General features: G+C 40.2%; 1 protein-coding gene across 1 annotated transcript in view; it reads left to right on the forward strand.

Moving 5' to 3' along the window:
* Positions 1-24,457, forward strand: part of PTPRT (protein tyrosine phosphatase receptor type T) — a 795,219-nt gene that overhangs the window by 546,621 nt on the left and 224,141 nt on the right. Inside the window, exon 13 of the mRNA XM_047852741.1 lies at positions 11,231-11,504. Within this exon, the coding sequence (XP_047708697.1) occupies positions 11,231-11,504 (274 nt within the window). The remainder of the gene's footprint in view (positions 1-11,230; positions 11,505-24,457) is intronic.

Below are 24,457 nucleotides of genomic sequence, written 5' to 3' on the forward strand. Positions count from 1 at the left end.
ATTGCATAAATTGATTTTTGGATAGTAAATCAACCTTGCATTCCTGGGATAAATCAGTTATGATGTATCATCTTTTTTATATGTTGGTAGATTTAGTTGGCTATTATTTGGTTAAATATTTTGGGGCCTATATTCATGAATGCTTAGGCTCTAGTTTTATTTTATTATAATGTATTTCTCTGGTTTTGATATCAGGGTTTCATAGAATGAGTCAGGGTGCATTACCTCCTCTGCTATTTTCTGGGCAAGTTTATGAAAAATCAGAATTATTTATTCCTTAAATATTTGGTAGACTTCACCAGTGAAGCTGTATGGGCTGGGCTTTTTTGAGGGAAGAATTTTAATTACTAATTCAATTACTTCTTATGAGTACATTGAAATCTTCTTTTTTTTCATGACTCAGTTTTGATAAATTATGTATTTGTAGGAATTTGCCCATTTCATCTAAACTGTCTAAGTTTTTTTGGCATAAAGGTTTTTTTAATTTTTAAATTTATAATTTTTAATTTATAATTTTTAAATTTTCTGTAGAGTCCGTAGTGGTGTTTCCTTTTTCATTCTTGATTTTGGTAATTTATGTTATCTCTTTGCCTTTTGGCCAGTGGAGATATAGTTGCCAATTGTGTTGATCTTTTCAAAAAATCAACTTTTGCTTCATTGATTTTTCACTCTTACTTTTATGTTGTCTATCACATTGATTTGTACTTTAATCTTTATTCTTCTTTCTGTTTGGAGTTTAATTTGCTTTCATTATTCTACTGCCTTAAAATGGAAACGTAGATTATTAATTTGAGACTTTTTTTTCTTTTCTATTATAGATGTTGCATATACATGTTTGCAATTGTGAGTTTTCTCCACCCACTCCTGAAATCATTAGTGTGGACAGTATTGTTCAGTTTATTCATTGCTCTTTGGAGAGAGATCTTTGTGCTGAGCTCCTCACAACACGATTTCAAGAAGGCCCACACCACAATTTTAAATGTGAGGAAGTTGAGGCATATAGAGGTTATTTTAGGTTGGGTTCTCTCAGAAACTGACTCATAGGCCAAGGATTTGGAGGCAAGTGATTTATTGAGGGGATGCTCCCAGTAAAAACTAGTTCAAGAGAAGGGGAAGCTGGAAAGAGAAGGTTAAGAAGCCAAACATGGGTGTGTTCTGTGGGGGGCTCTGGCGAGTGAATTTCACCTTGAATAAGTGCCCCTTGAGGCAAAGGAACAGGATTTTTTCACTACTGTTCAAGACAGTCACTGGAGATGCTAGTCTAAGGCCAAATATAGGTGAAGGTTGGGGAAGAGCAGGACTTAAATTTTCTAGCCCTCTTTACCATGAGAGGAAGTGCCAATAGTTTCAGAACAACTCTGAAGAGGTCCGCAGTGCCCTCATTAGCAACAGAGCACACAGAGGCTGGCTGGTGGACACAGAACCAGAAAGAATGACTAAGAAATGTAATAACTGTTCTCTCTTGTGAGATTAAATTACTTGCCCAAGGTCACACGGATGTGTATTGCACTAGAAACCAGGTTTATACATGCTAATACTTTAATCAAAGTTATTAGAAATCCACTAAAGGTGTATTATACAGCCCTTGTTTTATTTACTAATGATAAACTTTTTTTGATGACTAAGGGCTTTACTGTCTATATATGCATCAACCCTGATGCCAGTTGCTGCTGTCTGGGACCTTTCCCCATAGTCATTCTGGCCATCAGAAGGCCCTCTGGTAATCTAGGAAAATAGAGAAACTAAGCACCTTCTTTAGTTATTTAATGAAATTGCATTAACCTAAGGAAGTACAGAGAATGCATAAGAGAGAACAAAGTTAACCTCAGTGAGGAGTGCATTTACAGTGTTCCTGTAGATTATTGTCAGGGCCATGAACACCCAACACCTACATGTTCCTATAGACCACTCAGTCAAATGTCCTTTGGAAGAAAAGGTATTAGCAGACCATGTAAGTATTAGTATGTTTGAGTTAAGACCTTATGCCTTTAACTATTTTCATTGTGCCAATACTAAGAGCTTCTTAGTTGACAAGTTTCCTAAGTCACTAGACCTCCTGGAATAAAGATATTTGCTACTGGGGAGCCTTTTGTATATAATATTAAAACTATGTTTAAAACAACTGAGTTAGCTTTAAGATCAAATTTTTTTAAGAAGTACATTATTTGGTGGGGTAAATTATAGATGATGGTTCAACTTAGGGTGTGCTAAAAAGATGTTTAGCCTTATGGATAAGACTAAGGGCTCAGGAGTCAGACTGTCTGCATTCAAATATTAACCTCAGTGTTCAAATAGCAGTGTGGCTTTAAGTTTCTGAGCCTCTCTGTGCTCTATTTCTCTTATTCTGTCACAATAAGGTAATAGTATCTGTCTCTTAAGAGTTATTATGAAGGTCAAATTAAATAATGTGTTGAATGGGCGTAAGCATGATGTCTAGTAGGTAGTAAGTGCTCATTAAACATTTTCTATTGGGTGAGGTAATCATTGCAATGGGAGCTATGGTAGAAATACGGACAGAGAGCTATGGGAACAGAGGAAGGAGAAACTAGCTCTGGATTGCAAGAGAGAGAAGTCTCTTCAGAAAGAGTAACATCTGATACAGGTCTAGATTGGATGAAGAATCCTCAAGATGCAGAAAAAGGAAAAAGGCATCTTGGGGAGATGGAACAGCATCTAGAATAGCATTGAAGCATGTAGTAAGAACTGACATGAACATGCATCTAAAATTCATTTTCTAAATTTTGCCAATTTCGTTTATTTAATAAGTACTTAGTGAACAGCTGTTATGTGTTTAGCAGGGTATTAGAAGCTGGGGGTGCAGCAGCAAACCAGGCAATAAGATCTCAGACAACAAACCAGGCAAGAGGTCTCAGACCTCATGAAATTCACGGACTATTAGGGAGCAGGCAGAATAATCAGACAAGACCTATTTTACTCGTGATGAAAGCTATCAAAGAAATAAATCAACAGATGTAATTGACAGTGACTCAAAAAAACTGATAATTATGAAGGAATGCTGAGGTAGATTGGAATGACCCAAAGTAATGATTTTGTTTTTATGTATTTTTTTTATTAAAAAAATTTTTTTCTACATGTACTTATTTTTGATAGAGACAGAGCATAAGTGGGGAAGGGGCAGAGAGAGAAGGAGACACAGAAGCAGAAGCAGGCTCCAGGCTCCGAGCTGTCAGCACAGAGCCCTATGCGGGGCTCGAACTCACAGACCGTGAGATCATGACCTGAGCTGAAGTTGGACGCTTAACCAACTGAGCCACTCAGGTGCCCCCAAAGTAATGATTTTAAACAAAGTAAGAATGTTTGAGGGGGATGTCCCTGCTAAGACAAAGGTATAAATATTAGACTCACCTAGGTTTGTGGTTTCATAGTCGCACATTAGGATCATCTGGAGATCCCCTAAAGATTACCCCTAGAGATTCTGATTAGGTTGGTCCAGGGTGGGGCCAAGGAATAGCATTTTTTTAAAAGTCTGCTGGACAATTAAAATGTACAGCCAGAGTTGGGAACCCCTGATCTTCAGCAGCATACTTCTGACTCTGAGATGACTGTTATCTGCCCTCACCGGAAAAATCAGTGACAGTCTCAACAAAATATTAGCTGACTGAATTCATTAAAAGGATTATGGTTGGTCAAGTAGAATTCATTTCTGGGGTGCAAGGATGGTTCAACATACACAAATCAATAAATGTGATGCATCCATCACATTAATAGAAGGAATAGGGAAAATCATATGCTTATCTCAGTAGATACAGAAAAAGCATTGGACAAAATGCAGTAACCATTCATGATTTTAAAAAATGTCAGTGAACTGGCTATAGAAGGAACATACCTCAACGTAATAATATGACAAGCCCACAGCTAGCATATTCAGTGGTGAAAAATTAAAAGGTTTTCTTCTAAAATCAGGAATAAAACAAAGGTGCCCACTCTCACACCTCCCATTCAACATAGTACTGGAAGTTCTAGGCAGAGCAGTCAGACAATAAAAAGAAATAAAAGGTATCCAAATTGGAAAGGAAGAAGCAAAATTATCTGTTTGCAGAAGGCATGATCTCATACATAAGGTGTAATATCGTATGTAATATATGACTGATATAACAATAACTTTATATATATATTATGCAATATAATAGCTTTATAATAAAAGTTAAAGGATAATTTGATAAAGCTACAAAAAACAACATATAAAAATTGTTGCATTTCTGTACGCTAACAATTATCTGAGAAATAAAGAATACATCCCCATTTACAATAGTGTCAAAAGAATAAAATACTTAGGAATACATTTAAATAACAAGATGAAAGACCAGTACACTGAAAACTGTAAGGTACTAATGAAAAAAACTGAAGAAGATGCAACTAAATACAAAGATATCCTGTGTTTATGGATCAGAAGAATGAATATTGTTAAAATGTCCATACTACCCAAAGCCATCTAGATTCATTGTAATCCTTACCAAGATTCCAATGGCATTTTTACAGAAATAGAAAAAAACAATTCTAAAATTTACATGGAACCACAAAAGGTTTCAAATAGCCAAAGAAATACTGAAAAAGAAGAACAAAGTTGGAAACATCACACGTCCTGTTTTAAAACTATATTACAAAGTTATAGTAATCAAAACAGTATGGCAGTGATACAAAAACAGACACATTAACCGATGGAACAGAATTGAGAGCCCAGAAATAAGTCCATGCATATACGGATATATATGTATATGCATATATTTCAAACTAATGTTTGACAAGGAAGCCAAGGATACTCAATGGGGAAAAGATCATCTTTTTAATAAATGGTATTGGGAAAACTGACTATTCACGTGTAAGTGAGTGAACCTGGACTCCTGTCTTGCATCACTCACAAAAATTAACTTGAAATGGATTAAAGACTTAATGTAAGACCTGAAACATAAACTCCTACACGAAAATGGGAAAAGTTACTTGAATTTGGTGTTGGCAATGATTTAATGGAAATGACATCAAAAACACAAGCAACAAAAGCAAAAATAAACAAGTAGTTCCATCCCAAACTAAAAAGCTTTTCACTGCAAAAGAAGCAATCAACAAAATGAAAAGGCAGACTGCAAAATGGGAAATAACATTTGTAAAACACATACCTGATAAGGGACTAATATTCAAAATACATAGGGAAATCCTATAACTCACCAGCAAAAAAAAAATAAAATGAAATAATCTAAGAGTGGAAAAAAGGACATGGATAGACAGTTTCTAAAAAAAAGGTATTCATTTGGCCAATAGGTACCTGAAAAGGTATTCAGCATCACTAGTCATCAGGGAAATGCAAATCAAAACCACAATGAGATATCACTTCATACCTATTAAAGCAACTGTTATCAGAAACACAAAAGATACTGTGTTGGCAAGGTATGAATAAACGAGGATTTTGTACGCTGTTGGTAGAAATGTAAACTGATGCTGCCATTATGGAAAACAGTATGAAGGTTTCTCAAAAAAATAAAAATAAAAATACAGCTAACCTATGATCCAGCATTCTCACTTTTGGTTATATATCCAAAGGAAATGAAATAAGTACCTCGAAGAGATACCTACACTACCAACTTCATGTGTTTTTGAAGTCCTGTGGCTTTTTAAGAACTCCACAGTAGGATGGAACTGGAGAGTGTTATGCTAAGTGAAATAAGCCATAGAGAGAAAGACAGATACCATATGTGTTCACTCTTATGTGGATCCTGAGAAACTTAACAGGAACCCATGGGGAAGGGGAAGGAAAAAAAAAAAGAGGTTAGAGTGGGAGAGAACCAAAGCATAAGAGACTCTTAAAAACTGAGAACAGGGGCGCCTGGGTGGCGCAGTCGGTTAAGCGTCCGACTTCAGCCAGGTCACGATCTCACGGTCCGTGAGTTCGAGCCCCGCGTCAGGGTCTGGGCTGATGGCTCGGAGCCTGGAGCCTGTTTCCGATTCTGTGTCTCCCTCTCTCTCTGCCCCTCCCCCATTAATGCTCTGTCTCTCTCTGTCCCAAAAATAAATAAAAACGTTGAAAATAAAATAAAAAAAAAAACTGAGAACAAACTGAGGGCTGATGGGGGGTGGGAGGGAGGGGAGGGTGGGTGATGGGTATTGAAGAGGGCACCTGTTGGGATGAGCACTGGGTATTGTATGGAAACCAATTTGACAATAAATTTCATATATTAAAAAAAAATGTATTTTAAACATAAAAAAAAAGAACTCCACAGTACACTTGTGAGACACCAAAAGTGCAAAAGGCAAATAATATCTTAATGGTATTCTGAAATATTTTTGATCTTGTAGATCACCTGAATGGCCTCGGGGACACTAAGTTGTTTCTGCTCCCCACACAGGGCCACCACGGCTTTCCCCATCACATAAGTTTGCCTGCCTTGCTCTGCCCTGCCTAATGGCTTTAAGACTGAATTGTTCGGGAAGGAGCTGGAACAGGGCAGTAGAGAAACCTTGAATTTTACTTTTTAAGTCTTGAGGCTGGTTTTGGTGTTGATGAGTTCATTCTGAAATGCTTTTGTGTGTATTGTGTGAAAGAGTAAACGAGTAAAAAATAGTGATATTAAAAACCAGGGTTTTCACTGTAGGAAACAAATTCACGATGGGGAAGGTGAGGAAGAGTCTTGTGTTAATGGATTTGAATTGGCAGTGTCAGTATGAACTGATCATATAAATTTATGAAGCCTATTTATGGGAGAACATGGGTGTTAAATGTCCCCTTTTCTGATTCTGGGCAGTCTTCACCTGTGAACTACAGCATCCTGTCTGTCACCTGACTTAAGTATTCTGAATGGGTAATAGCACCTTGCTGGAGATCTCTTCCCCAGATATAAAAAGGGGGCCATAGGATGTGTTAGTGATTGATGGATGGCTCTGATAGGCCCCTGGTCCTTCATAGAGGAGCATGAGTTATCACCCAGACTGTCAACTCAAGAATCAGAGGGGCCATGAGGCCCCAGTGGCAGGGTCCTCCTCTAATACCTGCAGAGGAATTCCCGCACCTCTTACTCTTCAAGGTTTCTGAAGCACCTGTCCTCTATGAGCTGAGGTCTTGGGACCTCAAATGTCCATCTTCTCACTGGAAGAAATAGAGGAGATGTCACAGGATGGGGAAATGTGGGGGTGAATGCTGTATGTGGTGAGGTGAGCATCTTGTTATTCTTCTCTAATACTATCAGGATTTTTCTACTAAAAAAAAATCCTTTCTGTTTACAACTGCTCCGGAATATGTTTTAATCACTTCTTTTGCACTAGAGATACGACTTTGGAGGAGTTCTTCTCATTTAGATATGATTTTATCATTACCAACAAGCCATAAAGAGCTTAGATAATTATGTTCCTAAGAGAAGGACAATGAGAATGAAGTTATCGCAAGAAACAAAAAGAAACTGTCTGGTCCCCCCACCCCACCCCTGCTTCCTAAAGTGTGCATATCAAGGAAAGGACACTCACACAGCTTACACGTGCCATTCTCCTCCTTAATCAGAGTCCCCTGATCTTTAAGAGGGGCTGGGTCCACTGGAAAAAAGATTTTTACTACCAAATGGTTTATGGCTTCCTGGCATGGTTGCACATTTGCCTCTGAATGGAGAAGCTGCAGGCACAGTAGGCCTGAGGGTGTTGCTGGCTGCACTCAGGCACATTAATCCCAATTGTATGTGAACTGTATGTTGACAACACGGTTTAACCACCACCACCCCGCCCCTCCCCAGATATCCTTTGCCAGGCTTTATGATTTCAGAAGAAGCCGATAGAGCTAAGGAGTTCAGTCTGCCAAGTAAAAACTATTCTGAAGGTCCTTTGTCACATGTTGTTGGCTTATGGAAAAAGAAGGGAGATGGAGAAAGAAAAGGATACTGAACTGTGAATGAAAGTCTAGCTTTTTGCTTTTGCCACAGTTTGACACAGGGCACTCAGCCTGCCAGCCTCAGTGTCTTCACCTGTAATCTGGCTGCTGAGTTTGGTTGAATTGACAAGTGAGTCCTCAGTAGTGAGATTGATGGCATGGCGGGATCCTGGGCTGGCCCCTGGAGACATGTCTTGCCTCCCTCTGTAGCCTTTGGCAGCATTCACGTGTTAGAGCCCAGTGAAGACCCACTGCTTAGCTGTCCATGACCACAGAATCTCATGCCAGTCATGTGCAGTACTCAGGCCAGCCTGGCGGCTCTGCGTGATCCATCCCATCATAGTAGGGCCAAGGACAACAGAAAGCGAGTCCGGGAGTGGGATCCGGCCCCAGTGAAGTTCCAAGGCTTTGGATTCTCAATTTAGAGGGAGAGGGTAACAAAAGGACTCAGGGGTGGCACAAGAGTTTTCAACTTAGAAACAAGGACAGAGGTCTTCTCATGTGGACAGGATTAACCCAAGAATAGTAAGGGATAGATTGGACATCAGAGGAAAGCAAGGACTCACAGGTCTTTGCAAACCCCATTCCTAGAGATGGGGCCTGTTAGTGCCTTCCAACCCAGTCAGGAGAGCATGCAGGCTGGATAGGCTGAGTGCCTCCAAGCCCAGTTCAGTCTTTTAGATCCTACTGCAAGCCTCCACACATGGACCCAAGAGACTGTTGCTCCTTCACTCTTCATTGCCTTTTGCCCTTTTCCTCATAGATTAGAGTTGCATGAGTCAGACCCTCAACAAGCAGTCCTGAGCACTCTAGCAAGATTCAGAGTTTTACTTGAGACTGCTGTTATATGTAAAGCAATGGAGGTCCTGAAAACTCTTAGAGACACCCCTCCTCTAGGTTTGGGTCTTGGGTCTTGGTGATGTCTTTCAGAGACTGTTTTGAGCTTGGCTGTCTTGATAAACATAGTGGTTATACTGTTGAGAAGGACCCCAGAGTTGAGGAGGGAATGTGCCCTGAAGTCATGATTTAATTTAGGCATTTATTGGCTTCAATTTTTTAAATACATACTTTTAGTGTTATTTATTTATTTATTTATCTATTTTGAGAGAGGGGAGCACAAGCAAGAGAGGGTCAGAGAGAGAAGGAGACAGAGAATCCCAAGCAGGCTCTGCACTGTCAGTGCAGATGTGGGGCTCGAACTCACAAACTGAGAGATCATGACCTGAGCCGAAATCAAGATTCGGAGGCTTAACTGACTGAGCCACCCAGGCACCCCAGACTTCAGTTTTATGAACACATATAGATGTCACACACACATATACTTTGGGATGTTAGACGCACTCGCATGTCACACACATTTAGGTGTCCACCCACATTCATCTGAATGTCACACTCATTCAAAGAGTATATGTGTTCTCTCGGTTTTTAGACACCCAGGTCCTACAGATGCTCATTTGGACATTATTCACACTCAGATGTAGTCTGCCCTCCCAGAGAAGTGGCCGTATCCACTCACATGACACTCACCTGCACTCTGGGCTGCTGAGTTCTCATCCAGTTGTGCCCATCAGAGAGTACACATGCTCACTGAGCTATTGCTCTCCTCCACTCAAGGTATCACTCTCTTCCAAGTGTGGCAAACATTCACATGGTGTATTTTTTTTCCATCTGCATTGTTGACGATCCTCATGCTCAAGGAGATTCAGGAGAAGCCCTGCCATATTGTATCATGTTTCCTTGGGTTAGTCCCTCTATACCCTTTTATTTTAGTGAAATAGTCCTCTGCCTCTGTCTTTGTCCAAGTTATGTTTCTTAACCAAGTGTATTTAGATGGACGGCTTGATTAAAGGATGGTAGCGCTCACCATGCTCCATTTTCATAAACCATGTGCTATCTCACTATGCCATCTTTAGAAGATTGGTTTGGGTGACTGCTGAAGTCACCTTTAATTCACAAAAATTTCCTGGAGGCACTCTTTGGGCAATTGATCTTTTGTCTTAGGTCATGAGTCCAGAGAGCTCTGCAAGAAAGATCTTCTAAAAGAAAAGTATTTACAGAGAGATACAAACTGTGGACATTCAAAGAGATGATAAAATGCCATCCAGATCCACCAACGTTTAGGATAACTTTTATAAAAGGAGCCTACATATTTGGCCTACAGCTGGTGTTCAAGGCTCAGTCATCTCTCTTCACAGACTGGTACCTTCTTACTTCCTTCCAAGTTGAAGGGAATGGTACACGATCACTAGACAGGAGCTCAGAGTATTCACTGTTTATTTTGATTAGGGATTCTGTATCCAGTCACATTTAGTTTCATGCCTACTTTCAATTTTAATTTAATTTGGTTTACTTGAACAAGCATTCAGTGATGACTTTATGGGTATCAGGCAACCTAGTGGGCAATGTGGGGTTGGGGTAAATGATGCAGAAATAACTAAGCCACAACTCCCACTGTCCAAAAAGGTAACAGTCTAACCAGAGAAACAGTCCTGTGCTCATATTCTTACAATCCCAAGAAGATATCCATTAGTGAGTTGTAGGGGAACTAAGGTGGGGGGAAACTCATTCAGAGTGAGAGGGTCTAGACAGGCTTCATTGAGGAGATGAAAGATAGACTCAGCCTTTAGGGAAAGTCTTCCCCAGACAGAAGTGGATAGAAGACATTGCATGTGGAGGAAGCATGAACTGATGGAGTGAAATCCCAAGGATGTTTGTCTGGATCCACTGGAATGAGGGGTCCAAACTAAGAGTTTCCGAAAGACAGACTGGAAGCCAGGCACAAGTGTCCCCAGTGCCAGGATGAGGAGTTCAGATTATATCATTAGGATAACAGCTTATGAAAGAGTTTGAAGAGAGACTGTGTTTATATGTTTAGGAAGATCAATGAGTTGACTAGTTTATCAGGTAAGTTAGAGGTAAAGAGACCAGTTGAATCCGGGAAGAGGTAGGGAAGTGCCCAACCTAAGCATTATCAATGAAGGAAGAAAAAGAGGTGGGGCAGATGCAGATTGCTGATGTCAACTGGGCTTTTTGTTTATAGGGGCAGAGTGAGATCTAAGGAGGTAGGAATTGAAAATGAGCCCCAGACTCAATATCTGGTCACTTGATGGTCAATGCTACCCTTCACTAAGGAAAGAAAGGTAGAAGGAGGAAGAGGCAGTTTTGTAGGGGTTGGGACCAAGTTACATTTTGGATATATCCAGTGTGAGCTGGCCTTGGGACATCTAAATGGAGATCTATTTCTACACAGCAGTGGGTTTATAATTCTAAAACTCAGGAGGGAGGTTCACTTGTAGACAGAAATGGTAATAAATAACAAGTGCATCCCTCCAGATCATTGCTCATCTGCTTCTCTTTCCTGTTCAGTGTTTATCAGCTGGTTGTCAAGGAGGAGCGACTTCAAAAATCACGGAGGGCAGCTGATATCATTGAGTGCTTTTCGGTGCCTGTGAGCTATAGGAATGCCTCCAGCCTTGATTCTCTACACTACTTTGCTGCTGAATTGAAGCCTGCCAACCTCCCTGTTACCCAGCCATTTACAGTGGGTGACAACAAGACATACAATGGATACTGGAACCCTCCTCTTTCCCCTCTGAAAAGCTACAGCATCTATTTCCAGGCACTCAGCAAAGCCAATGGAGTAAGTATGGCCACATGAAGGCCATTTCTTGCCTTGTTTGTATTTTCCTATTCTCAAATGAGAAGTAGCATGGCTTTAGAGCAGAGGTTGCCAAACTAAGGCCTGTGGACCAAATCCAGCCCCATGACTGATACACACACACACACACACACATGCACACTTTTTTTTTAAGTACAACAATGCCTTTTCATTTACTTGGTCTAAGGCTGCTTTTGATGCTACACCAATACAGTTGAGTAGTTTAGACAGAGACTTTATGCCACATAAAGCCTAAAATATTTACTATATGACCCTTTACAGAAAAAATTTGCAGACCTCAATATTAAAAGATAAAAAAGGTCTTTCAAATCACCTTTGGGAATATTGCATGCCCATCTAAGGATTAATTTCCTCATCCATAAAATACCTATCTGTTACTTATGAATGCACTAAGCATGTTGTAGTTAATCAGTGAATACTAACTCTTTTATTATTAGCAATAGTCACATTAGAAAATATTCTCTTCTCCCAAAGACAAGGGAAACTTTTTTAGTGTCAGATATTTCTTTGGTCAAGATGGGATACCAGTCATAACATCACAAAATCACGGGGCTGAAAAGGATGGGAAAGGTCACCAAATATCTACCTCTCTCCCCCTACACATAAAACAATCAACATTACAACATCACAGTTGTTAACTGGTATTCGTGCTTATTCTTGAATATCTCTAATGACCGAGAACTTCTTTATGTGGTAATTTTACTGATCTTTGGGGTGTCCGTGGCTCTAAGAAAGCCTTCTATTGTACTGCCTGAAATATGTTTATTTTTTTTTCATGTTTTTAATGTTTTTATTTATTTTTGAGACAGAGACAGAGCATGAGTGGGGGAGGGGCAGGGAGAGAGGGAGACAGAATCTGAAGCAGGCTCCAGGCTCTGAGTGGTCAGCACAGAGCCCAACACGGGGCTCGAACTCACAGACTGTGAGATCATGACATGAGCTGAAGTCGGACGCTTAACCGACTGAGCCACCTAGGTGCCCCAAAATATGTTTCTTATTATAGGTTCTACCCAATGCTCTTGGTCCATACCCTTAGGTCCCAAGAGAACCAATGCAATCACCTTCTTAGGTGGTATTCTTTCAGTTACATAAGATCTTTCCTACCATCCACTTCCCCTCTGTTCAGATACACCCATCTGGTCTTATTTTCTGCAAACTAAATATCTTTAGTTCCTCTTATGACACAAGTATTTCCCATTTTGCTTTTGTGCATATATCTCAGGTTGCCATATTTCACTCAACAAATATACAACAAACACTGACATAAGCTAAGCCCTATAGTTCATATTAAGGTTACATAGTATGCGCAACCCTCCCCTCCCCTGCAAGACTTTTTCTTAACATAAGGGAGTCTGGTGTGTGCCATGTTCCATGGTGTATCTGGAGAAGTGAGAAACTCACTGGAAAAAGGAAAGCTGAAACAAAAGCAAGATTTGGTGAAGTGTGTGCTGAATAGCCTCTGTAGGCTCTGGTGGCCGAGATAGAGAGTTTAGTCTGTCAGTGGCAGTCATTACCTTATGAGAAACCTGGATTGAGGAACTAATTAACATTTTAAATGTCCACATACCCATTTAAATTCCACACTGGTATTTCAGTTCTGCATTTATTACTTGCCCAAGCAACATTCCTCAGAGTCTAAAACTACAAAGAGAAGCTGCCAGACTGCCTTCCATCTGTCCATCTGGTATTTCCTCTGCATGAAACACTCTGATGTATTGAGGAAGAAGACATAAAGATGGGCAGAAAGCATCTGGGGGCTCATCTTGTCTCTGTTTCTCTGCATCCCAGACTGGCCAGTTTGTTGGTCGAGCACAATTCTGAGAAGGTGTGGGTTTCTCTGCTCTTGGCGACATGTCAAGAGGTGCTGTTTGGGTTTCCATGCTGTGAAGAAGAGTAGCAGCTGTACTCAGTTCACTCTATATCACATTCCTACCATGACTCTAATAGAAACCCAGCTGGAGACCGAGTCTATAGAGACAAATGGACCCCAGGAGGAATTCCCCAACCCAAGTGTGGTTGGCCTTGAGTGGAACAAGCAGGTGAGGCAAGAGAACTGTGGGAGGTTTGGCTTTACAAACTTCACACAGTAAACTACTTCCTCAAGGAAGGAGGCTTGCCATTGGGAAAGAAGTCACCCCACTCTGAAGCTACCTCATCCAGGAAGTAGTTTCTACTTCTGCTTCCGGATGAACAAGGCCATTTAATTACTTATGCCTTCCATCCCACACCATGTGTGCTCCCATTTTGGAACTAAGATTTGCAGGAAAGGAATTGGATGGGTGCTTATGCCAGGTGTCTTGAGGGAAACATAGAGGGACAGAGGGACAGGAGGAAACAGAGAGAAAAAGGAGCAGAGGAAGAGCTGTGGGAGCCGGATGCTCAGCATGTTGTATTTTTCTGACAAGGAAAAAACTACACACTATTTCAAATTACTGTATTTAGTATTAAGTTATACTGAAAAGAGTTAAGTTAAAGAGTCATAGGAGCAGAAAAGCCATTCTCAGTCTAACAAATCTCTGCTGGCCCCTCTCAGATTTCTCCATCTCATAAAGGGCAGCAGACAATGCAGTTAAGCCTGGAGGATTTTTGAGGAGAAAATGTTATAACCCACAAATTCTTTATCAGCCCAGTTGTTGTTCTTGTGTAAATACATCAGAAAGACATTCTCAGTATCCAGGGGCTCCCGCATGCTCTGCCTCTAATAAATCATTCAAAGAGCAATTGACCAAGCAATGAATCAAAATAAAGAAATCAAGAACAGAGAAATGTAGAATGAAAAGACCAACACTGAACTTGGAAATTAACTAAACATAGTGTTAATGCTAAATAATTGCTATAAATATGTTACAAAAGAGAAGGTTAATATAAAAAAGTAATTAAAGAGAACATGTAAGGAATTAACAATTCTAATCAAGGTCTGTAATCTGCTGTTATGTCAACAGAAACTGAGAAGGAGCTGGAGGATTGATGAGTGTAAATAAAAATCTGCCAATTTCCCCAATTTAGACAGGATGGAACAAATAGCAACTACTTTATTTTTGATACTGAGAATTTTTGAAAAGTAAATTTTTTTAAACATAAAGGCAGATTTCCAATCTAACCTTTAAAAAACAGGAAACAACAATCTACAAAGAAAATGGGGAGAAGCAAAGGAAACTGTAAGTGATGAAACTGTAAGTGATGAAAATCAGCAACTATAAAGCAAGCCAGAAGACAAAAGTACCAGGTTTGATTCTTTTAAGTGGTTCTTTGTTCCCCTCTTTAAAGAGGAAAAAATATCTTGGATCAAGCTATTTCCATATTACTAGAAGATTAAAACCAAACAAAGGATGAGGCCAAGTCACATTAAATTAAAACAAATTAAAGGAAAGCAAAAAATGGCCATTTGTTGCAGGATAGTCGTTGGCCAGATTGAATAACTTACTGTCAATCAATTTTATTGCTCCCAACCCTACCTGCAAGTTTCATCAGAATGGGGTAAGAAAATTTTAGGGTCCAGGTATATTTATTCTGGATATTAAATAGAGTTTTTTTTTTCAGTTCATCAGACTGGATAAATATCCAGCCTGTGCAATCAGACTACCTACACACAAAACCCTAATAACTCTGATTTTAAGTAAGCTATTAAAAATAGTTACATATGATTGATCAATTAATTAAGTAAACCTCTAGCAAGTGCATACCAAACGTCAAAAAAAGGCATTTCTTCACTCATTAAATGTTGACATAAGATCTGTGTTGAATATTAATGGGATGAGGATAAGGATATTCTGTAAATTCTACAGTAATCTACATAAATGTGGAAGTATTTTAATCCATCTCTGTAAACACAAGGGAGAGCCCAAGTATGATGTACATCATGAGGCATGGTGCTCAGAGACCTTGCAGGTATTTTCCTGAAGTGTGGATTGTTGACAGGCACTTTTACTGGGAATTCTGATCAGATTAGTAATATCACATTTAGCCATTGATGCTTTCTTATGGAGAACAAAGGCAGTGTTGGCTGTTAGAGCACTCTCCTTGGTTCTGACTCCTCAGTGCCAGTCTTTCTTGTGAATCAAACCATATTGTAACCATTTATTTTGGATATGGCTATATCATAGATCTATTATATCATTTTAGAACTGGGTAATTTTGCAGTGTCATCTAATGCAGACCAGCAGCCTACAAAGAAATCTCCAATAAGGTGTTCTTGGCAGGGCATTATAGAACCTCAGCTTGATCACTGCAATTCTCTGGAGGGAAAGAGTTGATTCCTTTGTGGAGCAGGTAAAATTATTAGAACTTTCTTCCTTCTATAAAGCCAAATTTGGTCTTCTTAACTCTGTACTCTTGGGCACTTGTATTTATTTGAACAAATCAAATCTTTCTTCCCATGTCAGCCTCTTGGAGAAAATAAGACCGTACCAATTACCATCTTTGTTTGGTCACCCAGGCTATATCTTATTGATGTCTAACATGCAGTTACTTCTGTTTCTCACTTGGAATGATTTTCTCTATCTTCTTAATCCTATTTATTCTGTACTTTCATAGACATACTCCTTTTTTTCCAATGCCCTCCTTCAAAACGATGCCTAGAACCTAGAATTGTACTTCAAAGATAGTTAGACCATGCCTGCTACATGTTCACTACCCCTCCTCGCCTTACCATTTTCTAAAACATTATTTCCCTAACATTCCAAGATATTTTTCTCACTTTGGGGCCGTTATGCAAGCTGTAATTCTACCTGACTGTCTCTTCTCTTCATTCTTTGCAGAACTAGTACCTTCTCATTTTCCAGGCCTCCTTTTCGATGTCCCATCCTCTGAGAACTTTGCATTTATATTTTCTTTTTTATAAAATTTTTTTTTCAACGTTTATTTATTTTTGGGACAGAGAGAGACAGAGCATGAACAGGGGAGGGGCAGAGAGAGAGGGAGACACAGAATTGGAAACAGGCTCCAGGCTCCGAGCCATCAGCCCAGAGCCTGACGCGGGGCTCGAACTTCACGGACCGAGAGATCGTGACCTGGCTGAAGTCGGACGCTTAACCGACTGCGCCACCCAGGCGCCCCATGCATTTATATTTTCTAAGAGCTGTCCATGCCAGTACTCACTTACATGTTAACCTGTTCTTTTTTTTTTTTTATAACACTGAGCACACTTTTAATTGCACTTATTTTTGCGTAGTGCATGCCTTCATCCTTAAACTGAGAGCTACTGGAGGTAGCAGCTCTGTTTTGTTTGCCTCTGTATTCTCCATACTAAATACAATATTTAACACATAGTAGATACTTGATGATTGTTGCATGAGTGAATGAATGAGAGTATGAACTGTTTCGAACTGTTTCTTGTTTGTGAGTCTGTTTTCTTGCTTATGAAATCGAAATGGTAATATAAAACTCACACAGTCATTTCGAAGATTAAATGAGAAAAGATCTTGAATTCTGAAAGATACCGGGTAAGTGTCAGTGCAGTCTGAATTTCCATTCTGTGTGGCATGAGAGATGTGGTTCTGAGCTATTTTCACCATAGACAGATGAGCCCCTGGAGGACCTTCCTTCCATCGTAGCAGTAAGACTTTTCCCCAGCTGTCTCATTTCCCAAGCTCCAGGCTCCTGGGCAGCCTTGATTTCCTCCAAATCTTCCAAATGGTACCCAGAGTAACTGTCTCAGTTGTAAACAGCAGGTGGGTGCAGTTTTGCATTGTTTTCTCCCCCACTCCTCCCAGAATGAGGTCTGCTGAATCTACTGTTCTCTGCATCCCCACCACCATTAGCCATAATTGTGAAGTTGAAAGGACCATAATTAACGGTTGGATGCAAAACAAGTGTGGCAAATTCATGCAAATATCCACCAGAAGCCACCTTTTCTTGGGCAGGGTTGTTGTGCATGTTATATTTATGCAGAGGGAAAACTCTTTCCTTGCCATATCTTTTTCATCATGTAGGAGCACATTTAACCTGGATGATGCCTCTGCCAAATGGTGATCTAAATAAGAGAATTGGGAAGTAGAGGGTGATTGTTCTCATTCTCTCGCTTTCTCTTCCAGCTCCTGAACTCAATTGCCTCTTGAGAGCAGTTGGAAGCCAGATGCTATTTTGAAGGGGTCCTCATGTTTGCAGTGTAATCACATTATAATAGTGAGGATTATCTAGGTAGAGTGTGGTTATGGAGAGTTCTGTGTCTCTGAATGTACTGGAAGGAGCTATATTTAGTTGTGTCCAAAAACTGTTAAAAGAATGTTTGCACATGGATTGGTTTTCTGAGGCATGGTGGGGTGGAAAGAACTGAGAGGTAGTCAGTCATCAGACAGACTTGGCTTTGAATTTGGGCTATTTCCAATGATGTGAACTTGTGCTGTTACTTAACGTCTCAAGATGAATGACCTACCTCCCCCACCCCCTGCCCAAGTTCTTTTCCTTTTTGCTGCTTTCCTGCAGCTCCTCTCCTGAGGCAGGGGAAGGTTGGAGCGTCCTTATCTAACCTCAGGAACTATGTCTATGTGGAAGCTGTTGACTGTCTTGACTCACCCATCATTTAATTGCTTCATAACTTCACTTCAGGCTTTATTTTTATTAGTTTAATGTTTCACACATGGTCCAAGTCTGACCTCTGTTCTTGTTAAATCTTGTGACATAATTGATTTTGTCTTTGGGGAGTGATCTTGCCCCTCCCAACCCCGTTTCCTGATTCTATTTCTCCTTTAGTGACTTCTCACTTGTCTCCTTTAGTGACTTCTCACTTGTCACGTGAGGAAAGCTCAGGTGGACCATGGAATGAGAAGATAGGGGAGGCCCAAGCTCAGATGGGTTAGGGTTAAGATCATACAGGGCTATCTCATGACTTGGGTTTTAGATATTCCAATCAGGGAATTTATAAGAAAACCCCTGTATTGGTTAGGACAAACTAATTTATGCTATAGTAGCAAACAACCATGAAACCTCCATGTATTATCAGAAAAAGAAATATTGTTCATTCCTTCTGCATGTCCAGAATGGGTCAGCAGAAGGACTCTGTTCATCATAGTCACTCAGGGAGCTGAGGCTAAGGGAAAGTCCATTTTGACATACGCTTACGCAGTCACCAAGGCGGAGAAAGAGAAATGTGGCAAAAGGGCGCTCATTCTAAAAAGTTTCCACACAAAATGATACCCACCACTTGGACATTTCATTGGCCAAGGCTATTTATGCGGCCATGCTTAACTTCAAAAACAATGAGGCAGCTGATTCCAGCCAAGTGCCAAGAATGTGAACTTAAGGTATTTGAGAACATCCTTAATGACCACCACACTTCCTTATTATTGCCCATAATGAAACTTTTCCATAAAATTCCCATGATACATTCAATCTTGAAGCACCTGTCCATTTCCTATTACAGATCCTGAGAACTTTCTATTATTGTGCTCCTACTGCATCCCAGACACTAAGAAGATGCTATCACCTGTGCTACTTCCCAATTGGTCTCACAAAGCGACTCCATTTAAATCAGTGAATGAATAGACTGCCAGGAGCATCCAACAATCTCATAGAATCTCAGTTACTTCATACTGAAGAAGGGATTTTAGTAACAGCTTTCTTATTTTATCTACATCGATACATGGTAAAGAAATGTCTAATACTCCCTGTTGACACTATTCCACTTTGAAAGGCAGTGGTTCTTCCAAGTCTACCATGAAGTATGGTTGAGAGGCCTCAGAAAACTTTAGATCTCTCCCACCCATCAATTGCTGCCAAAGTATCAGAAAACTGTGAACTGAAGACCTCCACGTATTATTTTACTGACTTGTTACCATAGTCCTATGTTAGGAACTTGTCTCTGGATTGTATCAGCTCTGCTGCAGCTGAGTGAAAGTAGAGAGGGAGACTGAACTGGACATTTGGAAGCCAGGGTTATCACCAAAACCTTTCTATAACCACTTTGGAAAGCTTAGGCCTGGTCAGTGCCCCTCCAAGTCCTGCTTTGTCACCGGAGCCTGCTTTGCCTGCCGCATCAACCTGCCCAGTCCTCCTTCCCAATCCTCAGATCCTGGGGATCACCCAGCCTCCTGAGCATACCTACCTCTAAGCTCCATTCTACCATGTGAGCCTTAGCACCTGCTATTAAAAGTTCTGAACTTCTATTGAAGCCCTGTTGGGGCTCAAACTTCTCTTACTAAGTGAGAGAGAAATTCCCTGAGTGTCACCTTGTACAAATACCAAAACGAGCTCTCCCAGGTTGCTAATTTATTTTTTCACTCACTCCTAGTTCCTACAGATTTTATTATCATGGTATGAGACCTGAGGGACCAAGAACATTTTCCTTTCAACACAAAGATACTTTAGACTCATTTGGAAAAGGAAATGGAGGTTACCCAAATGTTGATAGCTGATAATCTTGTCAGTCTGGGTGTTGAGGCTCCAGCCCCCAGCCCTCAAAAGGCTCATGGAAATAGCAACCTAAGTTTCCATTTAGCAGGGGTTTCTGCTTCTATCAGGCCCCTTGCAAACCAAGGGTCCTTATGAAGTTTGGCCCAATTGGCCTCCAAATGGTGAAAAAGTTGGGATACCACTGAATTTGGAAACTGGATCTATGACTTTAAAAACTGGCTCTGCTATTTTTCAGCTTCATGAAATGAATACCTGCCTACTAAACTTCAGTTTCCCCATCTGTCAAGTAGGGACAAGATATGCCCTCCCAAGCTCCCCGGAGTCTTTGTAAGGAATAAATAATAGATTGTGATAACTTTATTCATATTCCTAAGTACCTTTTGAATGAAGATATCACATATACGTGTATGTGTTTGTGCATGCACACATGTGCAAATTCAGCATATGTGTATATATGCATAATACACATAAATATTTTAGCATGTGTATATAATTATGTGTGTATATACGTGAATACGTATGCATACTGACTTAATATAAATTTAAAATTAGCTCAAGAATCTTAGGAGAAGAAACGTTGTCATTACACTAGAGGCCTAACATAGGTGGTTAATGAAATAGAACATTAGCTGTACCTCCTGAGCTTCCTGGAAGCAAAGGCAAAAAGGAATGTATGGCAGATTTGCAAAGCTTCTCTTCGTGGACAGAAGCATACATACTTTCCATGGGAGACTCTAGAAGGGAGATTTATCATGTATATTCTTACATAAGGGGCTCTGAGGAGATACTGGCCAATATCATACTATCTCTACTCCAACACTCAACACTATCTCTACTCCAATACCATACCCAATCAACATTGTGATACAATATTAAATTGAAATTTAATGGACTCATTTACACTCAGTGATTTTGTTTCTTGTGCTGTATAATAGCATTAATGCCATCAATTAATTCCATTAAATAAATTAATGGATCTCAAAGTTTTTTTCCCTAGGCATTGTTGATGAACATACCTGGTACAGAGTCTGTTGCATAGGTTGGCACTGACCATCCATGTGACCTTAGGAAAGTGATTTAAACTCTATGAATCAAGTTCTCATTTGGAAAATTTTTATGCCCATAGTATCAACTTTATCAAAATGTAAATATTAAATAAGATGCATTAAAAATGCTTATCATGGTGCTTGGCTTGCAATAAACACTGAGTTAGTGTCAGTTATCATTATTAGAATATCACAGGTGATATATATGAGGCAGAGGATAGAGGTGTACTAAGGAAAGGACACGAAAAATCAGTGGGTGCACAGACTTTTGAAACCCGTCAATCAAATTTGAATAGACTGGGAATAGGATTCAGGAGGAGGTAATTAAGGGAGGAGAAACAAAATCATCGAAGTCCAAAGTGTGCAAAGACACCAGTTGGCACACTGGATACATCGAGGAGACAGGAAGAGTGAGATTTCAAAGGGAGGTTAGAAATGTACTTACAGAGAAACAAGTGGGCAGTTCTGCAAGCCCTTCCTGGAAACTGAATGTTGGTCATGTTCCAACCTTTGCATCATGGCCCCCAGATTTTCCCATTAACTCAATTTATTGGGCTGCAGAGTTGATGAGATTCACAGAAACCAAACCTACATGAGACTGGTGGAGATAGTAAGCAATGACTTCTTAAAAACTGAATTGTTCATTCCTCCCCTCCAAAAAGATCCCTGAGTCTTTCCTATCTTAGAAGTCTGGGTTGCCCAAGACATCTCACTTGCTGTATCCAGTTGCTCACCAAATCCTAATGGTTCAACACTCAAATTTTCTTCAATCTACATATTCTTCTCATTTCCAGTGTCACCATCCTCATCCTAAATATCATCATCTTGTGCCTGGGAAACCTCAACAGCCTCCTAACTGGTCTTCCCACATCAGCTCTTCCTTGCCTCAAGCAAGTGTAAATTCATACTGTATGTATCTTCATTTAGCAGATGAGCAAGCCAAGACTGAGGATGTGCCGAAGCACATTCCAGGAGCAAGAGACCGAGCTGGGTTTGAACATGAACATGTAAAAATGCCATTAGGCAGCCTTATACATTTAGTGCCTTGATGCTGATTCATTACCCCACAAAGTGGAATCTGACTAGACTGAAATCAGCAGGGTCTCTAAAAGACCTCAGATCCCCCACACATCACATTTATCTCTTTCTCTGCCCAGATATGGCCAGCCTCAATCCCCTGCTTAATCTTGAAACACCTGCTGGCCCTGCCGTTAACATCAACAAATAATGAGGAGCTGTACTAATAACAATTATCATAATAAATTGGCCCTTGATTACATCTGTCACCTGAGAATTTCAAAGACTTTACAAACATCAATTAGTAATTACAGCTCAAAGGATCTCTCACAGAGAGCCGTGAGAGCCGTGATCATTAAGGTCAGATAAGAGCTGTGCAGGGAGGCATGAAGGACGGCTCTAGCTTCCGTTGGTTTAGACCTGGGAGTTCCCAGTCCCTTGTGGAAGGTCTAACGCTCTCTCCATGAGGCCCAGGAACCACACTTTGGACATCCCAGTTAGAGTATAATTCTGGTGTTGAGGAATGGGAAGCATGAAATGTAGTTTTAGAAGGGAGTGTATAGATTATACGGTGCCCTTCTTACAACAGAAAAAGAAACTGTTGTCCAGAGTGGGGAAGTGATTTGCCCAAGGTCAGAGCCATGACTTGAACCCAGTCTCCCCCATTTATCTGCATTTGTTTATTCTGCAAAACTGTGTCATCACTGGCCATTCTCTCCTCTCTAAGGAGATGCTGCTGCTGCTGCTGCTGATGGTGGTGGTGGTGGCAGCAAAAATCCAACAGTCATTTATTAAGGGCTTGCTCTGATCTGGTGGGGAGATACACAGGTAAACAGGTAAATAAGGTACAGTTCCTGCCCTGGAGAACCCACAGTACAGTGGGAAAGACAGTCATGAAAACAAATGTGTACTGTAAACCGTATCAGGGGTCTCATTGGTGGAGTACCCACTGTACCCCTGGAAGCCTGGAGATGGAGGGGATGAGAAGGTACTTAGGAAAAGTTTCATAGAAAAAAATGACAATTCATTTGAATTTTGAAGGTAAGTGGGTATTTCTCATGCAGACAATAGGTCAGAGGACTGAGCGTGTCCTATAAAGGAAGCATCTGAGCAGAGGCCCAAATTGTATCATTCCATGATTTGGGAAGATTTGATAGGATTGATTCTGAGATATAGATAGAAGGCCAGAGAGAGAAAGACAGGAAGCAGATAATGAGGGGTGGGAGGACTTAGCAGGCTATAGTTAAAAGCTTAGAATTTATTCTCTTTTAGACAGGGAACATGATTTTGTCAATAATCCCAGTATCAATTCATTATAATAATAAAGCCATGCACGTCTACTTCTTTGCATCTCTCAGGCACATGTGCGTTCAAAATTTTGTTTAACCCAGTGAGATGTGCATTGGGTATTGCTACCATTCCATAGATGAGGACAGTGTGATTCAGAAAGATTAAGGAATTTGCCCAAGGGATTTGCCCAAGGGATTTACCCAAGTTCACTCAACCAATGAAAAACAAAACTAGAATTTGAATGTCTAACATCCCCCATTTTTTATGGCATGATCCGTATGTGCCAGGTACTGTGCCATCAGTGAAAAGAATGAGCAAGTCTCTTGCCTTCATGGTCTTTCTTTATATCTGGTGGGAAGCATGGAAAGTTCACAAAAATTACAATTTCATGTAAGGATGGGTGAGAATAGAAAAGAATGATCTATGATAGAGGGTGACTGGAGAGTGTGGCAATTGAGTGGAACCATCAGGGAAGGCATCTTGAGGAAGTGACAGATACAGAACTCAAATGATCAGGACATGAAGATTATGAGATTCCAGGCAGAGGGAACAGCAAATGTAAAGGCCCTGAGGACGAAATGAATTGAGTAGGTTCAGGGATTGTAAACAAAAGCAATCTGCCTAGAGGGAGAAAGTAGTAAAAAGAAGAAATGGCAATGTTGGTTTATGCAGGGAAGTAACAATCAAGGGGAAGAGCTGGGGTTTTACCCTTAGTCTACCAGGAATCCATTGGAGAGTTTAAATAGGGATTAGTGGGATCTGTCCTAGGCAGTTAAAAGATTACAGAGAGGCATGAATTATCAGGGTCAAGAAAGGCTGTAGGTAGAGTGGACAGAAAGCTATTGCAGCCATTTAGGAAAGAGATAATGGCTGTAGAGAAAGGTGGTAATAGCTGAGACAAAGAGAACACAATATATTCAGGATGTAGCAAAAAAATATTCTCTCCCTTTAAGAAATTTGTTAATATGGAAAATTTCAAACTTGTACAAAAATAAAGAGTATCATAGACTCATTTCTGTATGCCCCTTATTTCAACAATGATCAACCCATTGCCAGTCTTCTTTGATCTACCCCAATTCACTCCCTCTACTCTGGCAAATATTTTTGACTCCTTGTTTCAAAGTCATTTCAAACTTACAGGAAAGTGTCAAGAATAACATAAAGAGCTTTCATAGACCACCCTAGCTCCCTAATTGCTTACAGATTACCATA

The sequence above is a fragment of the Prionailurus viverrinus genome, chromosome A3, assembly GCF_022837055.1.
Source record: "Prionailurus viverrinus isolate Anna chromosome A3, UM_Priviv_1.0, whole genome shotgun sequence".
Lineage (NCBI taxonomy): Eukaryota > Metazoa > Chordata > Mammalia > Carnivora > Felidae > Prionailurus > Prionailurus viverrinus.